The 19103-nt window shown below is 47.3% G+C and overlaps 1 protein-coding gene across 4 annotated transcripts in view; it reads right to left on the bottom strand.

Annotated features, from left to right (window-relative positions):
- The window catches only part of INF2 (inverted formin 2), a 44522-nt gene extending 25764 nt beyond the window's left edge, over positions 1-18758 (bottom strand). Inside the window, exon 1 of one of the 4 annotated variants that reach the window (XM_058853590.1) lies at positions 18701-18758. Coding sequence is in view for 1 of the 4 variants with exons in the window: in XM_058853615.1 (XP_058709598.1) it covers positions 18606-18617 (12 nt within the window). In the remaining 3 variants the exon portion in view is untranslated. Of the gene's footprint in view, positions 1-6430; positions 6507-17974; positions 18079-18605; positions 18625-18700 lie in introns of those variants that run through there. The other 3 variants (XM_058853615.1, XM_058853581.1, XM_058853600.1) reach the window with 3 other exon arrangements.
- Positions 18759-19103: the final 345 nt, after the last annotated feature.

Raw genomic sequence — 19103 nt, 5'->3', positions numbered from 1 at the left:
TTTTGTTTCTTTTGACTGATGTTGAGGTTAATTTTATAGCACTCACTTAATCCCTTCCTGTCTGCTGTAATAGCAAATACGTTTGTACACATGGTGTTTATGCCTGATAATGTGAGGGCCTGACAGGCTGTGAGTGCAGGTACAGCAGCAGGAGGCTGGCTATGAAAACAGCAGAGCACTGTTTTTGGAGATGAGGAGCAATGGCCCGTCTCCCTGGAGGACACGGCCTGTCCAGCCAGGCCATCAGCAGCAAGGAAGGCCAGGAACTGATTCAGCACGGAGAAACTGCAAAGCCAAGTGTAACTCTTGGTGCCAGATTTTATGGTTTTAGGCAGGATTATTATTTTTCAGACTCGCAGGGATCAAGTCACACAATGCAGGTCCTTTTTAAAGCCGCATGCAATCGTTCTGGCTACTGAGATTAGCTCGGTTGGTCAGAGCATGGTGCTAATAATGCCACGGTTGTGGATTTGATCCCCATATGGGCTGTTCACATAGAAGTTGGATTTGATGATCCTTGTGGGTCCCTTCCAACTCAGAATATTCTGTGAATCTGTGATTCTGTTTTAAAGCTGAATTGCTCCCACCGATGACAGTTTGCCCCACAAGAATTGGTGCTGCCTTCCTGTCCTGCCACACCACCACTACCTCTGTTCCCCTGGACTACTGAGCCTGCAAAGAGCTCAAAATAACCTGAGGTCAGTTGGCCCCAAAACTCAGCACTTAGGGGACTGAAGGAATTAAGGGAGATTCTTGTTTTCCCTTCCCAGCTCGAGCAAGGCTTTCGAGCCCAGTGGTGACTAGAGAAAAATCTTGAAAAAACTAAATTAAGTAAACTCTGGAAGGTTTCTTTTTCCTAGAAAGCCAAGAAAAAAGATGAACCCTTTACACTGGTTAGAAAAAAAATCTCATTTTAAAGCTCTCCTTGTGATTTTTCCTGGGGACTGTACCATTGAGAAAGGTCCTGGCTCCTTCCCCTCAGCAGAGCTGCACAGCTTCTGTTTTACCCAAAGAGTAATTTTGGCAATCTCCCCTTGGCAAATATACAGCCAAAAGATTTGCTCACTGATTAGTGATAGGCATGATATTATAGGCCTAAACATGCCTCTTGGAAAGACACAAAGTGTGATGGGGTAGGACACTGGAAAAATTTCCCTGGGAAAATGTGATGGTGGGACTTTCTGGCAGCTCACAGCATCAAAGTCTGCATCAAGAGGCCAGAGGGGTGGAAGACTTAGCAGGATATGGTGACAGAAAATCCATTTAGAGAGCTCTGGAGAAACCCTCTTGCAGAGTTTTCTTTTGCTTCAGTGGGAGAGAAGCTGGCCAAGCACCCAGTTGCTCCCTGTTCTGTTAGCTGAAAAAATGATGGTCATGATCCAAAAACATGAAGTGGCAAAAATACCATCTGAGAACACACTGTACAGCTGAAAAGTGATAAAAAGGACCATAAAAAAAAAACAACCCAACCAATCCCCAAACAAACCTCCCTGCCAAAGCACAGGCTTGAGTTTCCAAGATTTGTCATCACTCCCTGCCGCCCAGAGCCCTTACTCACTCTTGGTAAAATTCTTTTTGGGATTAGTCAACCCTAATCCCTCCCCTGTGTTCAAGACCAGGAATTTGGGTTAGGCTTGATGCAAAGGAGAAGAGAAATCCTTCCTCACTGGAGGAAAAGAAGCAAAAGCTTCCTGCCCCAGGTTCACAGCCCCAGGGATGGGGCAGCATCCTACACCTCTCATCAGTCATGGTGACTTCAAATCTACAGTCATGGGGCTGGAGAGGTCCACCTGCAGTCAAATTCCCCTCCACACTGTGCATGGAGCCCAGCCTTCCCTTCCCAGTGCTGGGGTCAAGCTGGACCTTCAGTGTAGGGCAGTACTGAGGACCATCTCACCTGGGTGTTGGTCAGCCCGTGGGGCCACAGAAGCTTTGCCACCTGCAAGCTCCCCTTCTCTTGTGTGACCTCTTTTTATACTCAGAAGATCACTTTTTATATTTGAACATGACTAAACATTTCTTATCCAGCCAGATAACAAAGCAGCCTGACTTTTTGCTCCCAGATGTATGAATGCCTCATTATATTGTATTTGTATTACATTGTACCAGCTACAGCAAGTCAGAGAAATTACAACAGCATTATTGACCTCAGGCTTAGCTGATTCCTGAAAATTAAGCTCCACCAGTGCAACAGGAGACAGGAAATACCAAGAGAGCATCCTGTTTACCAGCAGATTTGTTCTGAATTATCCTTCCCACCCACCTGCTCTGCACAGATGTGAAGAGATGAGAAACAGAACCGGGTAGCACCTCTCCAAATAGTCCTGGTTTGTGTTTTTATGCACTAAAATGAACAAATTGGATTGATTAAATATTCTTCCCTGCAGAGAGTGCACTCTTTTTGTAGGAAAGGATAAAGGTAGCTAATGTATCTAATTGTAAAAAGGGAATAAAATAAACAGGAGCTGTACTATATAAATGGAAAGGAAATGAATATGGAAGAGATGGCAATACGACTCTGCAGATGGTGTGATAAATCTGTTTACAAACACAGATATGAGTGATATATTGTGAATGCAACATCTTTCCATATTTTTCATGAAGCAAAGTGCTGCAAAGATGTTCAGATACATCCTTAAAGGGCTGCTGGCTTTGCCTTTTATCTCTGACCACAGGAGCTTGTTAGCAGGTAAATGATCTCAGCAGAGTGAGACAGACAAGGATTGAAATGGAACACATCTATCTGGCTGGCTCACAGAGGCTATTTAGACTACGTTGGCTGAGGGAAGGAAAGTGCCCTAACAAAACCAGGACAGCTGAATACACCTCACCTCTTGCCAGCAGAAGGCCATTGGGAGCTTTGCTTTTTGTTTCCCAGTGCAGAGAGAGGGCTGTGGTGGTGGAGGCAGTGTCCCCAGACCGTGTGTCTGGCTGTGCCTGCAGCACCCACGCTCTGCCTCCCCAGATGCCTGCTCACCACTGGGGCTTGGTGCTGCTCCCTTGGGCACAACCTGACAGAGTGTCAGTGCTTGCTGCTGTGGGGACACTCACAGCCACAGCAAAGAATCGTAGAATAGTTTAGGTTACATTAAACACCTTTAAGATCATCAAGTTGGACCATTAACCCAGCACCACCAAGCCCATCACTAAACCATGTCCCCAAGTGCCACATCCACATGTCTTAAATGCAATCTTCTCCTCATCTTCTCACCCTCAGAGGTTGGTTAGCCCTGATGGGGAATCAACAAAATGTCAAGGGGTTAGAATGGACCCTAAAGATCATCTAGTCCTATTCCCCCTACCATGGGCAGGGACATCTCCCACCAGACCAGGTTGCTCAAAGCCCCATCCAGTCTGGCCTTGATGCCAGGGTCATGACATCCACAACCTCCCTGGGCAACCTGTGACAGTGTCTAGCTACCCTCATAGTAAAACATTTCCACCTCTTTCAATCTGTACCCATTACTCCTTATCCTGTCATTATAGTTCCTGATGAAGAGTCTCTCTCTGGCTTCCCCATAGGCCCCCTTCAGATACTGGAAGGTTGCTAGGAGGTCTAAAGCTGCATCAATGTAAAAGTACTCTTAATTTTAAGAGATTCCTTAGGGAAACATAAAGGTATCCTGAGGACTTGTGTCCTTGCATGTGACAACAGCAACATCACAATTTGTGGTGCCAACTCCTTGGATCACTGGGTTTGCAAAGTTATAATGTTCCCTGCATCCATCCAACCTGGTCTGTAAAATTTCCTCCTCCCTTCTTTCTAAATCAGGTGCTTCCCAGATTCAGTTTTCTGTGCCTCTCTGTCCTTCAAGTCTACTCCTAGGGAGATGACATCTGTGGGAGATAAATCAGGGCACATCAATACTTCCTCCATCCTGTGAAGCTGTGGAGAACAGAGCTGCACAGCACAGCTTTCAGTCTAAATTATTACATGCCTCCAGGATGACACGGATCAGAGCAAGGACTGGGGAGGACATGTAAAAGGAGATTTCTTAGGGCAGCTAAGTATTATTGAGTGAAAACAAAAGGGAGAAAAACTGCAGGTCAAAACTATTCTGATTTTTTGGGGAGCAGACCCACTGCCTGTGCAGAGGAACAGGACTTTGGGGCTGCTGTGTTGAGGGGGAACAGCAGCTCCTTGCTGCCCTTTGAAGAATTCTGGGAGTATCCCAATCCCACATGCTGCCCTCACAGCCCTCTGCTCCCCTCCACAAGGCTGCCAGGGTGAGAAAAGCTCCTTTATGCTGCTCAGTCCCTCCTCCCTTCCCTGCCTGTTCCTGGCACTCAGGAGCCTGTTCTGCCTGGCTGACTGCTAATGACAGGTTTCACTTCTGGGTAGTTCCAGTTTTCCCTCTGCTGCTGGGAATGTGCCAAGCCTTTGTATTTTGCAACATGTCAGACTACTCAGACCCTTAAAAGAAACAACATCCTGGCATTGTGCTTTCCAAAACCACTTCTGGAAGTGTGATGTGTTTCCTCCACCTCTCCAGGAGTTTTGCTTTCATTTGTGCTGTTGTTTTCCTACGCAGTGTTGGAAGAGCTCACCTACATGAAGGCCAACAAACCATCCTCCCACGCACCAAGACGAGCTGGGGGAAACCACAGATCTCTGTTTTAGAGATCCTAACCCCTTGGGGTGGGCCCACCAGTGTCTGTAGGAACCAGCAGCATTCTCAGTCTCACAGGGCAGCTGAGGATAAGGGCACAGTGGGAAATTCAGGCAAGAAAACCAAAGGCATGGTTTGTACAACAGACCTTGCCACAGCATGCAAACCAAGTGCTGCTCCATCCTCCTGCTGCCATGGCCAGTAGCCTCAGCAGTCTTTAGATCAACATATTCTGTAGATCACCTGTATCAGAGGCCAGAATGTGTGATTCATTATCAAAAAATGAAAAGGTTTTGGAATGAGTCCCGACTTTTGCTCTTCAGTACTGAAGAAGTTCATGAGGTCTCTGGCACACTGTGCCTTGCTTTGGCACAGCCCACAGGAGCTCTCACAACACCCAGGTCAGCTGTGGCCTCGGCAGTACTGCAAACCATTATGGAGAATATTTTGTCTTTAGGAAATGAAGGAGCAAGGACACACGCTGCTGCAGCTGGTGGGCAGGAACTGTGCCATCCACCCTCTGACTGGGCCTGGCACAGGGCTGGCAATGGCTTCTGCTGGGAGCAAATTCCCAGAAAAGGACTTCAGTGCATAGACAAAGAGTGGCCATATTGGTATAAATTTATGTGTATTTTGCCAGTACAGCTTATTCTTTCACAGATAAAGGAAAAACATATTGTTCTGATTCAGTCCCATTCACCACAATCAGGATGCTGTGTGCCAGCACGGCTTTTCTCTCCTGCGCAAATACAAGCTACAGCATTGTGTGATGTCTCACAAAATGGGTAAATGTGTCCACTCAATATGTATTGGTAGCAGTACAGTTATACCAGGTTTAACCCCACCAGTAAAAAAAAAAAAAGAAAAAAAATCACCGGTGTCTTCTTCCTCAGTGAATAAATTAAACAAATTTCTCATTGTCTGCTACAGGAACACAAACAAATCACGCTCAAGTGAGATGCTCAAGGATGTTTATGTCAAGATCTTTAGTGGCCTCCAAATCCTTATTTATATGAGAGGTGCCACATGCTTAGCTTCAAATGGGTTTGAAACCACTCCTTGTTAACTCAATAATCATTTCCTCTAATGCGGTGAGCCAGGTTTAGGTGCAGCTGTCAGATTTTGTTCCTCTAATGGCCACTGCCCCTGGGGGTAAAGTGGCTTATCTGTGCCACGTCAGACGAACCAGTATCAGCAGCTTTCTATGGTGGGTGGGAACCCTGGGCACCCTCACATGCTCCACAGGCCTTGGCAGGCACAGCAGACTCCGTGCTGGAGGGATGTGAGGTGGTAGCCAGCCCCAGCCCCATGCAGAGGGTGCCAGCCCCAGCTGTGCTGCACCAAATGGAGCCCCCAGTGCTTCACCCCAGCCCTTCCCCACTGCTGCTGTCAGCAGGCCCATGGGAGCCAGAGGGGCATCCTGACTCCAGCCAGAAAAACTCGGGTCCAGATCCCATGAAAACTCCAGCTGGGAGTAAGGAGGGTCTGCAGACTCCCCTACTCCAGTGCCCACACACTCAGGCAGAGGCAGCAGCTCCATCTGCCAGCAATTCCAGCACCATTCAGCATTTTGGGACTCAATTTATTATTATAATTTGGGGTCATGTGAGGAGCAGAAACTGTTACCCAGCAACATGGACAGTGCAATGGTAACTTTTCTAAGACTCCTGGATTCTGCTCTGTGGGAAGCTGTCACACAAGCAGATATGAGCGCCAAAACCCTTTTATTGCCTTCTTTTTTTTTTTTTTGTTGATGTTTTTAAAAACCTCCACAGGATTCCAAGAGGACAGAGAAAACTGTCAGAGGAAAGAACTCCTACCTCAGAGCTGAAGCCAAATTATTCCTTTGTCTCTCCCACATGGAAGGATACTTCTCAACCAGCCGTGTGAGCCCTCCCTTTCCCCAGCCAGCTCCTTTTCTCCGTCTCTGTGCCAAGCAAGCTCCAGTCAACACATTGTAAATCCCCAAATGAGTGTCTCTACAACTCGCAGCTCTAAGGAAGTCCAGCAGGATGTCAGTGTCTGATAGTATGCAAATACCACTCTTCGGAAAGGGGTGAGGAAGTGACTTTTCTGTAGCCTCCAGGGAAGACATTTGCATGTCATCTGTCACCGGTCTCATTCACCCTGTGCTGGTGGCTGGGAGGGTGTCACTTCCCCCTGGGCTGGGAAGGTGGGAGCTTTGCCCCCACTCCATGGCTGTCTGCCAATATGAGAAAGCACTCCTGGCACAGGGTCACTCAAAGCAGGGAAATGACCAAAGCAAGGCAATGATCTGGCATAGGAAAGGAAAAACAATGAGAAGGAAAAAAGAGGATGCAGGGTGGTCAGGGTGGTGGGCTGGAGAGCATGGGTGTGGGTGGGGAAAGCCCCTTGCATCTTGCATAAACTGCGCTGGGTTTTCCAGCTTTGTGGCACCAGAGCTTTAAGCAGTGCAAGATCTCAGGGGTCTTTGCAATGCTGGAAGAACCAGGACAGCTTAAAATATTGAGGATTTGTAACCCAAGGCTGCCCATTGTGGGAGAGGAGCCACATAGCAGAGGCTGGGAGCTCAGGCAGTGTCCTCTGGGCAGGGGCTGGATGACAAGAATTCTGCTCTTATCAGGCACCACTAAGATCCTGCTGAGCTTCAGTTCAGCCCAGCTTTTATGGGCTGAGCAGGCTGTGAAGACATTAAAAGCTCTTTTAAACAGAGCACATCTCTGTGCCTTTCTGGATGACATTTCATGTGAAAACTAGTTTGGGAGCCACAGCTGCAAAATGCATCCACTCAGCCTCTCGGGAGGTGTTAACTGAAACCCAGTCATTATTAAATTGTGAATATTTCAACATGGCCCATTTCAGGATAGGCCTCCTGCCTGGCTCAGGGGTAGCAGTTAGGCTTCAAATGTTTATTTCTTACTCTGTGAGGTTCTACCCTGAACTGAACCTCCCAGATCAAAAGTTGGAACCCACATCAAGAGTCTTCCTGCCTTAGGTGGGAAACTCAACCCTTGTGTACATGAGCACAAGTATTAGAAATACACTGATCTGTCTGCCCTTTGGTCCAAATTCAGCTGGCCTTTAAGAGACCAAATTGCCCACATGCTTTCTGATTAAAACAGTTTCACCATAACAATGTAATGTCCAGGGAAACGACTGCATAATTCCCCTTCCTGCCATAGGAAACACTCTGGGGGAGTGTCCCTACAATCCAAGACTATTGTTAATTCAGGATGGGTTTTACAGCAAATGAATGTCCCTTTACATTGCATGCACTCCTGAAGTGTAATCCCCAAGCCCTCAAAAGATTAGTTGCTAATCTGGTTCTTGGGAGCAGGACCAGGCTCACAGCAGGTTTTAGGGGAAAAAATAAAATTTAAGAGGAAAAAAAAGTCCTGCAAAGAAAGGATTGTAATGGTGCAAATTCCTGTCTTTGAAAACCATGGAAGCAACGTAAAGGTCAGGTCTCATCAGGTTTCATCTGAAGCCTGGATATGAGAAATTCCAGAAATGTTTCTCCTTCTAGAAAGGTTCCATCATTTTGGACATGAAAAAAACCCCAGCCAACAAAACCCCAGAAAAAAAAACAAAACACCAAAAAACAAAAGGAAAAAAGCAGAAGCGGAGAAATTGGGCTGAAAAGCAGGAAAACCAGCTCTCAGGCTGCACTGTTCCTCTGCAGGCCACATGGACATGAACTTTCAAGTTCCTCAGAGAGAGGGCTAAATGGCTTTCCCCAGCAAATCAGTCCAATTTTACACCAGTTTTCTAGCAGATGATTTGGTGGTACTCTGAACAGTAACTACACCCAAATCAAATAGATTACATCAAGAACTAAGAGTTTAGTTCCATGTTAGGTAAAGTATAGCTGAGACCCTCTACTTTTTGAGTATTGCTCTGCTGCCTCCAAATCACAGTGCAATGGATTCACTGCTCACATGGCCAGTCCACTAAATTCAGGAATTTAATTAAACAGACATAAATACAACCCATTTGCCTTTAGGAATTAGATTATTCCTAATTACAGCAATCAGTGTCTTCTTGCTGCTCTAAATTTCTGTGACAAATTTATTCTCATGCCAGGGTCTTTTCAAGGAAGTCATGTCAAGGGTTTTAGAAACGGGACACCCAGCTCATTTCAGGCTGACAGGGAGACCTGTGCCAGCCAGAGGTCTGCTGCAATGGCTTTTTCTAGGTGATCCTGCCTAAAATGCCTCGTATCACTCCCTACTAAATCACTAAACATCAGTATAGACAGTATTCAAGAATCCGAGGTGTGATATTCACCTCTCCATCTCGCTGATGGGTTTTGTTGGGTACTCTGGCACCTGTGAGGCCAGTGATAACAACTACATGTCTACAGGGGAAAAATTAGGGAAATAAACTTGGATAATTCAATTTCTCTGTTCATCTGAGAACTGAACTCTGAGTTAATTAAGCAGAAGGACCAGTGTCAAACAAAGTGCTGAAATGGCACTGAAGGGAAATTAGGCATGGGTAAAGACATACAAATTTAGGGGGAGGACGAAGGAAAATTTAGTGGGAGAGTCAAATTCTCCCCCTGCCCACAAGGCATCTGGCCTTTGCAACATGACCTTATGCATCAGGGGCAGCAGGAAATACCAGAAGAGCTACTAGGATGTAAATGGGGTGAACTAAGATGACCTTCCCAGGTACTGGAAGAGCAGAGTGATGTTGCTAAAGGACATGAAATGATTCACATGAATGCCTTTCAGTGTTAGAACAGGAAAGAAGAACTTTTATTCTCTGACTCCAGTATTTATATATTCTTGACAATGACCAGGAATTGGATAATTAAGTGACCACCTTCCCAAGCACGCTGGTCATGTGAAAAGTCCATCGAAAGATGTTTCTTAGAAGGAATGTGATAAACAACTTATGTTTATAGAACTTTCACGGGAAAGTAACTAAAACTATGAAAACATTATCAGAAGGTTTTAGTTCTCAGGGTGACACAGTGATAGCAGCCAGTTTGCTCCCTCATGGGGAGCAGAGACATCTGAGTATCCTCAGGAAACCACAGGAGCAAGACAGGAACTGCAGACCTGACCTGGCTCTTACTGAATTTCTCTGCTCTCCTTGAAGACTGACATCCCTGCAGCTCTCTTGTCTCAGACCAGCTCTGATTGCTTTGTGGCTGAATGCTTTCACTTTAGAGGATGTTAAAAGGAGAAAAAGAAAAGCATTCTGAAGTAGTCTTTATCTGATGAATACTTCAGATAACAAAAATAAAGGACACTGCTACTGCCAGAACTTTGTATCTAATGGGGTTGATCTGCTTAAAACACGCATAACCTTTGCTCTGCGGTTCTTTTGGTAGGAAGCTTCTGCAAGAAAGAAACACCCTGTTTTGGGGAGGGTGCTTTCACCTGAGGAGATTAAACCATGAACTGTGAGGAACTTGGAGCTTAATTTGGAAAGGTGTTGACAAAAATCTCTGCCAAAACCCCAAACTGCACCAGCAGCTCTGCCCAGAGCACAGACCCACGTACAGGTTAGAAAGGGTGTATGTGCTCCTAGGCATAGGTAAGAAGCCTAATATTTACTGTTTATTTATCCTGCATAATATATTGCACCCGTGCTAAGGCTGCAGGGGAACTGCTTAGGTATTGCCAGGATGAAGGGTGCCACGGCAGCTGAACTCTGCTCCCTGGTACACATGCTGCTGCTGCAGCAGCATGAAGATGTAATTACAGCAAAAAGACCTTCTGAGCCCTGCCCCAGAGGGAGAGAGGCAGGCAGGTCCTGTCCAGGGTTTAGCTGTATCCTTCCAGCACAAGCACAAACCCTCCTCACCTGCACAAGGGTGCAGATCTTCAAGCAGGCAGTAGCTCTTCCCTAGAAACCAGTTTGAGGCTGGAGATCCACAGGGGACAGGCCTGAGGGCATCACTAAGCCAAAGAGCTACCCAGACCCATATTTACAGACATCCCTTCTGAACAAAGCTACCAAGACACCAGCATGGTACAGAAGGGGGAAGTATTTTTCCAGCTGCTCTCCAAACAGGTTGCAAATGCGATTCTCTTCTATCAAGATCAGCTTTTCCATTCAGCTGCTGCTGAATCACAGGGGTTGGTATCTCATCTGGTGAACAGCCCAAACGCAAACATCCTGAGTGTTTTTGTTCAGATAAGGCTGACCATAGCCAGGATTCCTAATGGCATGGGTGAAGCACGGATTGCACACATTAAGGAGAGCAGCCCCAGATGCTGCCAGGTACTTTCCTGTGCGCTTGTGTGAATATGAACATTACCAAGGGTAATCAGAGAACCTGCTCAGCTGCTAATTCAAGAAATTAAGCATTTGAGCTGTTTAAAATAAATGCTTGGAGAAGGCTGGCTTAGCATGATTTCAACATTAATCCACTCCAAAGATGCCTTCAGAGTATTTTCTCTACTGCTGGGTAAAAAAGAGCCCATTTTATAATGCAGTAATCCTAAAACATTAACAGGCTTAACCTTTCATTTTGCTACAGTACTCATTCCAGTTGTTTTGAGAGGACCTAAAATTGCCCTCCTAGATATTAACTTCCCAGTTCTAACTCAGTCTTTGTATTAATGTGAAGAGATTTTAATATGGCCCAGCCAATGGGGGATCATGGGAAAGGTTTCATGCTTGGTCAAAATGCCCTTACTGTACATGCAGATTATCTTAAGACTATCATTTTGACCTTTTTCAGTTTTTCCTTATCACTTTAGATACTGTTTAGTTGTTTGCAAAGCAATCAGTTTTTCAATCACATCCTCAGGTTTGCATAGTCCAGAGAGTTGCAGTGCTTTATGCCAGCTGAACATGTGGCTGTCATTAATCTTCAAGAGGAAAATCACTATATTTGTCTGATAAGTCAATATACAATGAATATTAGGATATAATTTTATAGGTGATTCATCTCTATACATATGGCTTGCTTTCTTACAAGTGTTATCAGAACAGCGGTTTGGCAATTACAGGCTTGTAAATCAATTTAGCTTTGTGTTAGTCCTTTCCCTTCCTTTGTAGATAAATAGAGGCCTTATTTAAGGCTTGGTAATGTTTGTGGAGGTTCAGTCCATTTCCAGTAATGGAAACAACAAAACCCAGAATTTATCCCCAGGCTTATAAAAGAAGCCTCAGGACTGGGTAAATATAAAATAACTCATAAATATTGGACAGCTTGTTCTGAAATGGGGAACTACAGCCCATCAGTGCATAAACAAGTGAGCACAGCCAGGCAGGCTGGAAAGCAGCCTTCCAAGGGAGAAATGGAACAACTCAGCCAGGTTTCAGATGAGAGCTACTCAGGGAGCCCGCTGCCACATAGCTATGACACAAACCAGGAAGGAAACAAGTTATAAAATGTATCAGGGAATAAAAACATTTGTTCCCCAGTTCACCTTCATGGCAAGCTCACATTTGCACCAGCTGTCATATAAGCCAAGAAGACACATTCACAACTACCTTCTAAATTGCAGAGCCCACTGCTGACATGACAGGTAAATACTGTAACCCCCAGTTTCTTACTCCATGTGAACTCTTTTGCTCTGCCTCAGAGCAGATTTGCTTCACTGCATTGTGCACGCAGTTGAAAGTTAAGCCGACCAATTCTAAAGGATTTCTCCTTTTTTCTTTTTTTCCTTTTCTAAATAGCAGAAGTAATTAATCTGCTTCAGAGAATGAATCAGCCTTTTCTGAGCTAGAAACACACAGAGGAGATTGTGGCTGTTTCTGGGGCAGGAGGGAGGCTTACTCACACGGCTGATGCGGCGGAGGCAGCTGCCCAGCGGGTACAGCTGTGGGCTGCAAGGGGGCCAAACCCCAGAGATTCACCCCAGAGCTTCACCCCAGAACCCCCCAGTGCCAGCCTGTGCCCCCAAGGGACCCTCTGGGACAGAGGGAATGGGCTCAGCACTGCAGTGCTGATGGAAGAGATGAGCCAGTGCCCATGGTCCAGGGAGGGCTGTGTGGCTTTGCCTCTCCTCCTGCAGCCCCCTGGGTGGCACATCCAGCCCGTGAGGGGCTGAACCCTCTCCCAGGGGGAAAGCCTGTGGCAGCAGGGACCATCCTCTTGTTTAGGTGAAGTACCTTGATCTGGGCCAGACGCTGGAATGAGTTGATTTGCCACAGTTTGACTTCTCAGTAGCCTGTGGGAGGAAAAGCACTGCTCACAAAAAGCTGCTGCTGTGTTCTGTGGGGACTTCTGTTTCCAACTGGGGCCTCTGTCAGAAAATAAAGCTAATGCTTAGCTCACTGCTTCCAGCCAATGCTCAGGAATGACTTAACAGAAAAGCAGGACAGGCAAAGAGCAGACAGCTCCCAGAAAGGGGGAACCAGAAGAACAGAAGCAGCGTGGAGATAGCTGCCTCATTAAAAATAATGCAATTTAACCCACGGAGTGGAATGTAACACAGTTATGCCCTAGCTACACAGACAAAAGCAGAGCTGATCACCCAAATTATAAATAAATAAATAAATCAAGATGATGCCAACCTCATTCATTGATCTGGAGAGAGGAAAGGGGCTCTGCTGCTTCCCTCCCTTCAGCCCCTCTGCTGGCCAGGGTGTGCCTGGGACAGGCTGTGCCTCCTGCAAGCCAAGGGCTCGCCTTGCAGTCCCTGGGACAGGAGTGGGGCTGGAATGTCCTTCCCTCTGGGGAACACAGGGAAGGGGTGGGACAGGTGGCCATGGCTCCTAGTGCAGAGCAGACAGGAGCAGAGATCATTTGACCTCTGCAATTGCAAAATCACCAACATTTTCCATTTTAAAGTACAACTAATTATAGAGGGTTTATGGTTGCAGGATGCCTCCTTTCCCACACTTTCCTGGAGTGATCTCCAAATTTCTCTGATGTCCTTGCTTGTTAAAATGTGACTCAGCTTTCCCATCTGGAAAAGTGGAGACCCGCATAGTTCCAAGGTGGCCAGCTGCCACTGGTGATGTTCTATGTTAGCATTAGCCATCAGCTTGTGAGCAGCAGAGGCAATAGAAGGCTGTGCAAGTTGGGTTTGGGGTGAAATCAGTGTCAGAGAGCTTGTAGGTACTCTGTGAGCAGCAATGCAAACCATCAGCTGAAGCTTCCCTTGTGTACCTTGTGGGGAAGTCCTCTCAGCCCCAAGGAGCAACAGGCTCTAATGGAGCAGCAACACAACAAGCAAATCCCTCCTCTGCACTCAGACATTCCACAAAATTAATACTGCTCACACCTCAGCTGAATAATGGTCCTGGTAAAAGTAACAAGTGGGAAGTCAATGCCAAGTAGCACTACAACCATGCCAAGTTCAACATCAGGCCTGACCAATTACAGCATCTGGCAGCTCTTCATTTGTCTGTACCTGTGATGTGGAAGTAGTGCTGGAGCAATGTCCCTTCTGAAGGGAGCCATTTCTTCTGGGGTCATTAAACATTTTGGAATCAGCTGAGTGACTCCAAAGCTGCAATGAGGACTTCATTCAGTGTCTCTCAGGCCTTTCTGTCTTTGTCTGGTGTCCTTTATCAGCTCAGCCAGTTTTTCAGAGACCTTGAAATACACCATCAAATGCTACAGAGCTTTTTGCAAACACTATTGCTTGCCTAAGATTCTCATTGATCTGTGGCTCCAGCATTCCCAGCACTTTGAAAAGCCAGCTCAGGTATTAAAATAGTAGAAAGAGCTGAATCCGTGAACAATATGTGTTCATTACATCAAACAGAAAACCCACCGTGCTGTTAGATGCTCTCCTGGTGCTTTCTGCAGATGTGTAAGGCTGGCTGACAAAGCAGCAACAAATGTTCATCTGCCACATCACACAATCACTTACTTTTCATTTTGGGCACTCCTGTAGATGCCAGGCTATGACTCAGGGGCTCATGCTTGTACCCCACACCCTATTTTCTTCCGTATTCACTTTGATAAAATCAGCTCATCTACCACTGACATTATCTGGTAGCAATCATAAAGCTTGGCTGTTGCTCATTATTTTTCCCTAGGAAAAGGGAGCCAGATGATACTTGTCCTTGAGAAGGAATCTGAGAGGCACTAAAAAGTCACCCATATGATTTTTTTAAGCATTCCCAATTTGTGCTTCCCTCCAGTCCTTAAAGCATGCCTGCAGAGCCACTGGAATGGTGTGACAACCCCACACCAGACCCGTGAGCACGAAGCTGTCCTCCGTTAGAAGGAGACAGTCAAGGCTCAGAATTTGATGTGACTTGTTTCCTTCCCCGAATTTGTTCTTAGCATTTTGGTTGACAGCACAGGATGGGAGAAATCTCAGTAAAATTAAAATACAAATGGTTTGCCTGCTCTGTTGCAGCACTTGGTGCTCTCAGTGCTTTTCTGGCCATTGGGAGATGAAGGCAGCCTCTGCAAGACCACGCTCATGAACTCTGTATGATAAACTGCTGCACAGGCAATGCTGAGAAACACTGGAATAAACTTGAGCCTGGTGGATAATGCCAAATCATAATGTATTAGGTCAGAAGCAGGTAGTAATGCACTGAACACGAGGGGTATCACACTGCAGGGCTGCATCTACCTTCTGCAAAATATTTAGGCATTTTTTACCTAGTTATATAAGAAGCAGTGTACAACGTTAATGAATGGAGCAGGGATAACTCCTTATGTTTATCTGCACCTACCAATTGCAGCATTTTGGACTGAGCAGAGCAGGATTTGTTCAGTGTCACTGTGTGACCCCATGACCTGACTTTGTTGATTCGGTGGTATTTTCTCTGAATCATTATTGATAGACCTTACTGCAAATATTAAGAGCAAGGATATTCAAGTGGGAGCTTAACCTGAGTTCAGATATGAGCACTGAGTTGTCTGAAGCTCCTTCAGCAGTCTCAGATCAATGAATGTTGCTCACTGCCCAATCTGCAGCACTGTGTTGCTACCCACTGCCAAATGACACCCATCTTCTACTCATGGCAGGTTGCAGTACAATGGTGGGATTAAACATCCCTCATCAGCAGAATAATCACTGCAGGAAAACCCCACATCTAATAATTGATGCCGTGGAAAAAAATTGGGTGGAAAGAAGGACAAAATGGAACTTAGCCTGCTTTGGTAAGAAACATTTTCTGCTCAGCTACTCTGGGAAAACTGTCCAGCACACCTGGCACACAAGACAGGGGTAAAGTTCAGCTTACAACACATTTGAAGCCACTTGCTTTGTAGTCCAGTGAAATCAGAAGTTTGCAAATGAAAGATAAAAAATTGTAATAAACAGGGTACAGACCTAGAAGGATCAGACAGACAAAGAAATGGAAGGGGTCAGTCTGAGTCTAGCAGGGTCACTACTGCAAGTGAGGGAGACTCCATCCTACTTCTCCTTTCATGACAGAACAATTGGAAGAAAGCTGAGGGAATGCTGAATCAGTACAGAACATGAGGATATGCAATAAAAATGGGATTAATAAAACGGCTGGAATATAATGAGAGCTGCTTCCCACCCCCTATCACGGGGCAGGAGGAACCTGAAGATGAGGTTAATTGCAGCACCTACCTGGTGAGGGATTTATTTCTAGGTGAGGTGTCAGAGCATGAGAGGCACAGGACAGACTTCTGAGCCTTGCAGCTCTGCTCATCCACAGGGAAGTCAGAGATTAAGAAGCCCAGCTCACAACTGCCAGGGATCAGCAGGAGCTGGAGCCTGCTTCATGAAAGCAGACAGCAAGTTGTAGCTTGTTTGGTATTGCACAGTAAAGAGAAAAGCATGCAACTCCCATTTCTACACTGATAAGAGAAAGTACCAAACAGAGAGAACTAGGCAATCATAATACAAATACAAAGTAAGAGAAAGCCATATATTGGAGAAATAATTATAATATCAGTTCAATAAAGATGTGAAATTTCCCCTTCCCAGAAGGCTGGCAGCAAATGAATTACAGTACTGTGCAATAAGGCATAGTATCATTCTGTGTTTAGATTTGCTGACCTGCCAGGTCTCTTCCTGTCCTACATTTAGATTATCTTTTATACAATGGGTCTTGTACACTGCTTGCATTTTTTCAGCAATATTTTTGGATGACAGCCTAGAATAGGATTATTAACATATAACAGGACAAAAAAAAAATTAAAAAAAAATCTCATATCCTCACAGATTCCTGTGATCCCCTCCCCCCTGCCCTCTAGTTTTGGCAGCCTCTGCTTAGTGGAAAAATAAGCTTAAGTCGATGGAAGAGAAATGAGATTAGTGGCCAGACAGCCCAAATTCTGAGCAAGTTCAGTAGGACAACAGCAACCTTACTTACAGTAACTCTGCTGACTCCAACTTTTCTTTTCAACTAACTTAAGCCAGAAGTTTCCTTGCAGTCTAGCAGGGAGCCTGAGATGTTTTGCACTATGTTTACCCAGAGAAATTCTTCAGTCTTATATATCCAAAAAAGAATATACAGCTCACAGTGTTGATCTGGTACAGGGAGGGACGACCACAAGCACCGTTTAGGGGTATTTCTTCTAAAATCAGTGTGTCTGAGCACTCCTTCCCCACCCACGAGCTCTGGAATTCAGCTCTGTATACTCATGTTGCAAGAAGCCATTTAATCACTGCAGAGTTATTGAGCAAAAGGGAGGATGAGGCTGGAAAGAACTATGTGGGAAAACCGGGCAGGACTTGGGAGACCTAGTCTGAAAACCACTGGATAACAGAATCTGTCAAAATAAAAGCCTGAAAGTGGCCCGGCCCAGACGCAGGCACACCATCCATCCACTCCACGCTGGGAGAAGCTCTGCCAGCCCCAGGCACAGCGGGACCACATCCCGCCTGCACATCACACCTGCAACCTGCACCACGTTGCAGCCACACGTGCAGGACCACGTCACACCTCTACCCCGTGCGGCTGCACCTGCGATCCGAACCAGCACCGCCAACCCAAACCACACGCAGCCCTTACACCGTGTGTTTGCGGCTGCGGTCCGGACCAGCTCCCACCTGCCTGCTCCACTGTGGCACCTGCAATCCGGACTTCATCGCACCAAGACACCGCGCTGTTGCATCTGCAACCCGGACCGGCTCCCACCTCTCCCGTGTGCAGCAAAGCGGCAGCGGGGGCTCCGTCCCAGCGATGCTGCCACACCTGCAGCCCAAAACGGGTCCCACCTACACCTCCCTGCTGCTGTCGCGTCTCCATCCCGCTGCGCTCACACATCCCTCCTGCAGCTTCCAGCCGCCCGCCGAGCTCCGGCCCGCCGAGCTCCTTGCTCCGCGGACACCCGCCCGTCCCACCGGGGCACGGCCGGGTGCGGGGATGCCCAGGCGGGTGCGGGGATGCCCAGGCGGGCGCGGGGATGCTCAACCGGGCGCGGGGATGCCCAGCCGGGCAGCAGCCCCGGGAGGGGGTTTAGCCCAACTTCTCCCGACCGAGAGGACCCCGCGATCGCCCCCGGCGGAGCTCGCTCTTACCGCGGCAGCTTTCCTGCGGCGGGGACGGCAGCGACCCTCCCTGCCGGGGACCCTCCGCAGCCGCCGGGCTCTGCCCGCCCGCGGGAGCCGCGCCCGGTTCCGGGGCGGGGCGCGGGTCCGGACCGGCCCCGCCGGGGAAGTTCTTCTCCTCCCGGGCGGGGGCTCCGTCGCACCGCCCCAAAGCGGCGTTCTGCCGGGTGCCTTCCCTTGGCAGCCCCGCTGCCGTGTCCTGCAAGATCATCCATCCCCGGGGAAAGAGCTCTCCGCAGAGCCGGTGCTGTGTCCCCCTCGCTGCAGAAGGGTCCTGCCCACCCCGGAGGGCTCCCCAGTGTGCCCCTTCCTCCTGTGTCCCGTGGGCACCCTGGAGGCGCAGCCGTCTGACAGCCTGAGCTGCCCCGGGGTGAGCGGGTGCAGCCCCTGCACCCTCTCAGTCCAGCCCTGGGGTTTGGACCCGCGGCCCGGGGCTGGGAGCCGAGGGGAGAATCACGAAAGCTGGGGACAGGCTGCCCAGGCGGTCAGAGACCCAAGGGATCCTGCACACCCATCTAGGGACCCGGCAGCCTGGTCTCTGCAATGTAAGGGCTTCACTTTTTAAACATAGAATCATGGCATCGATCAGGCTGGAAAATACCTTTAAGATCATCGAGTCCAAGCCTTAATCCATCTTTGGCAAGCCCACCACTAAACCACATCCCCAAGTGCCACATCGACATGTCTTTTAAATACCTCCAGGGATGGTGACTCATCTGCTTCCCGGTGTAGCCTGTTCCAATGCTTGAATCTTGTACTTTGCACTGGGCTAGTAAAGCTAATATTTGAGTATTTTGTACAGATTTTGAGGGTATCACCATGTAAACATCTAGTCAGATACAGCCTAAAACTAAAGTCAGTACAAGTTTAATGTTTCATGGTCTTCAGATCAATGGGCACAGTGGGCCACCCAACTCAGCAGAAGGGAAGGATGCCTTTTCCATTAGTAAAACACATCAGCTCTAGAGATGAGCAACGAAACAGTGGTGTTAAGCTAAAGATTAAGAGCCAAGTGGAGAGAATTTGGTGGAAAAGTGCTTCCCTTGGTGGGTCATAAGTGTGTTCCCCTATAGGCATTAAGGCCACTGAGTCAGTTCTG

Source organism: Poecile atricapillus, chromosome 1 (genome assembly GCF_030490865.1).
Source record: "Poecile atricapillus isolate bPoeAtr1 chromosome 1, bPoeAtr1.hap1, whole genome shotgun sequence".
NCBI lineage: Eukaryota > Metazoa > Chordata > Aves > Passeriformes > Paridae > Poecile > Poecile atricapillus.
This window is presented reverse-complemented; position numbering and strand designations above follow the sequence as displayed.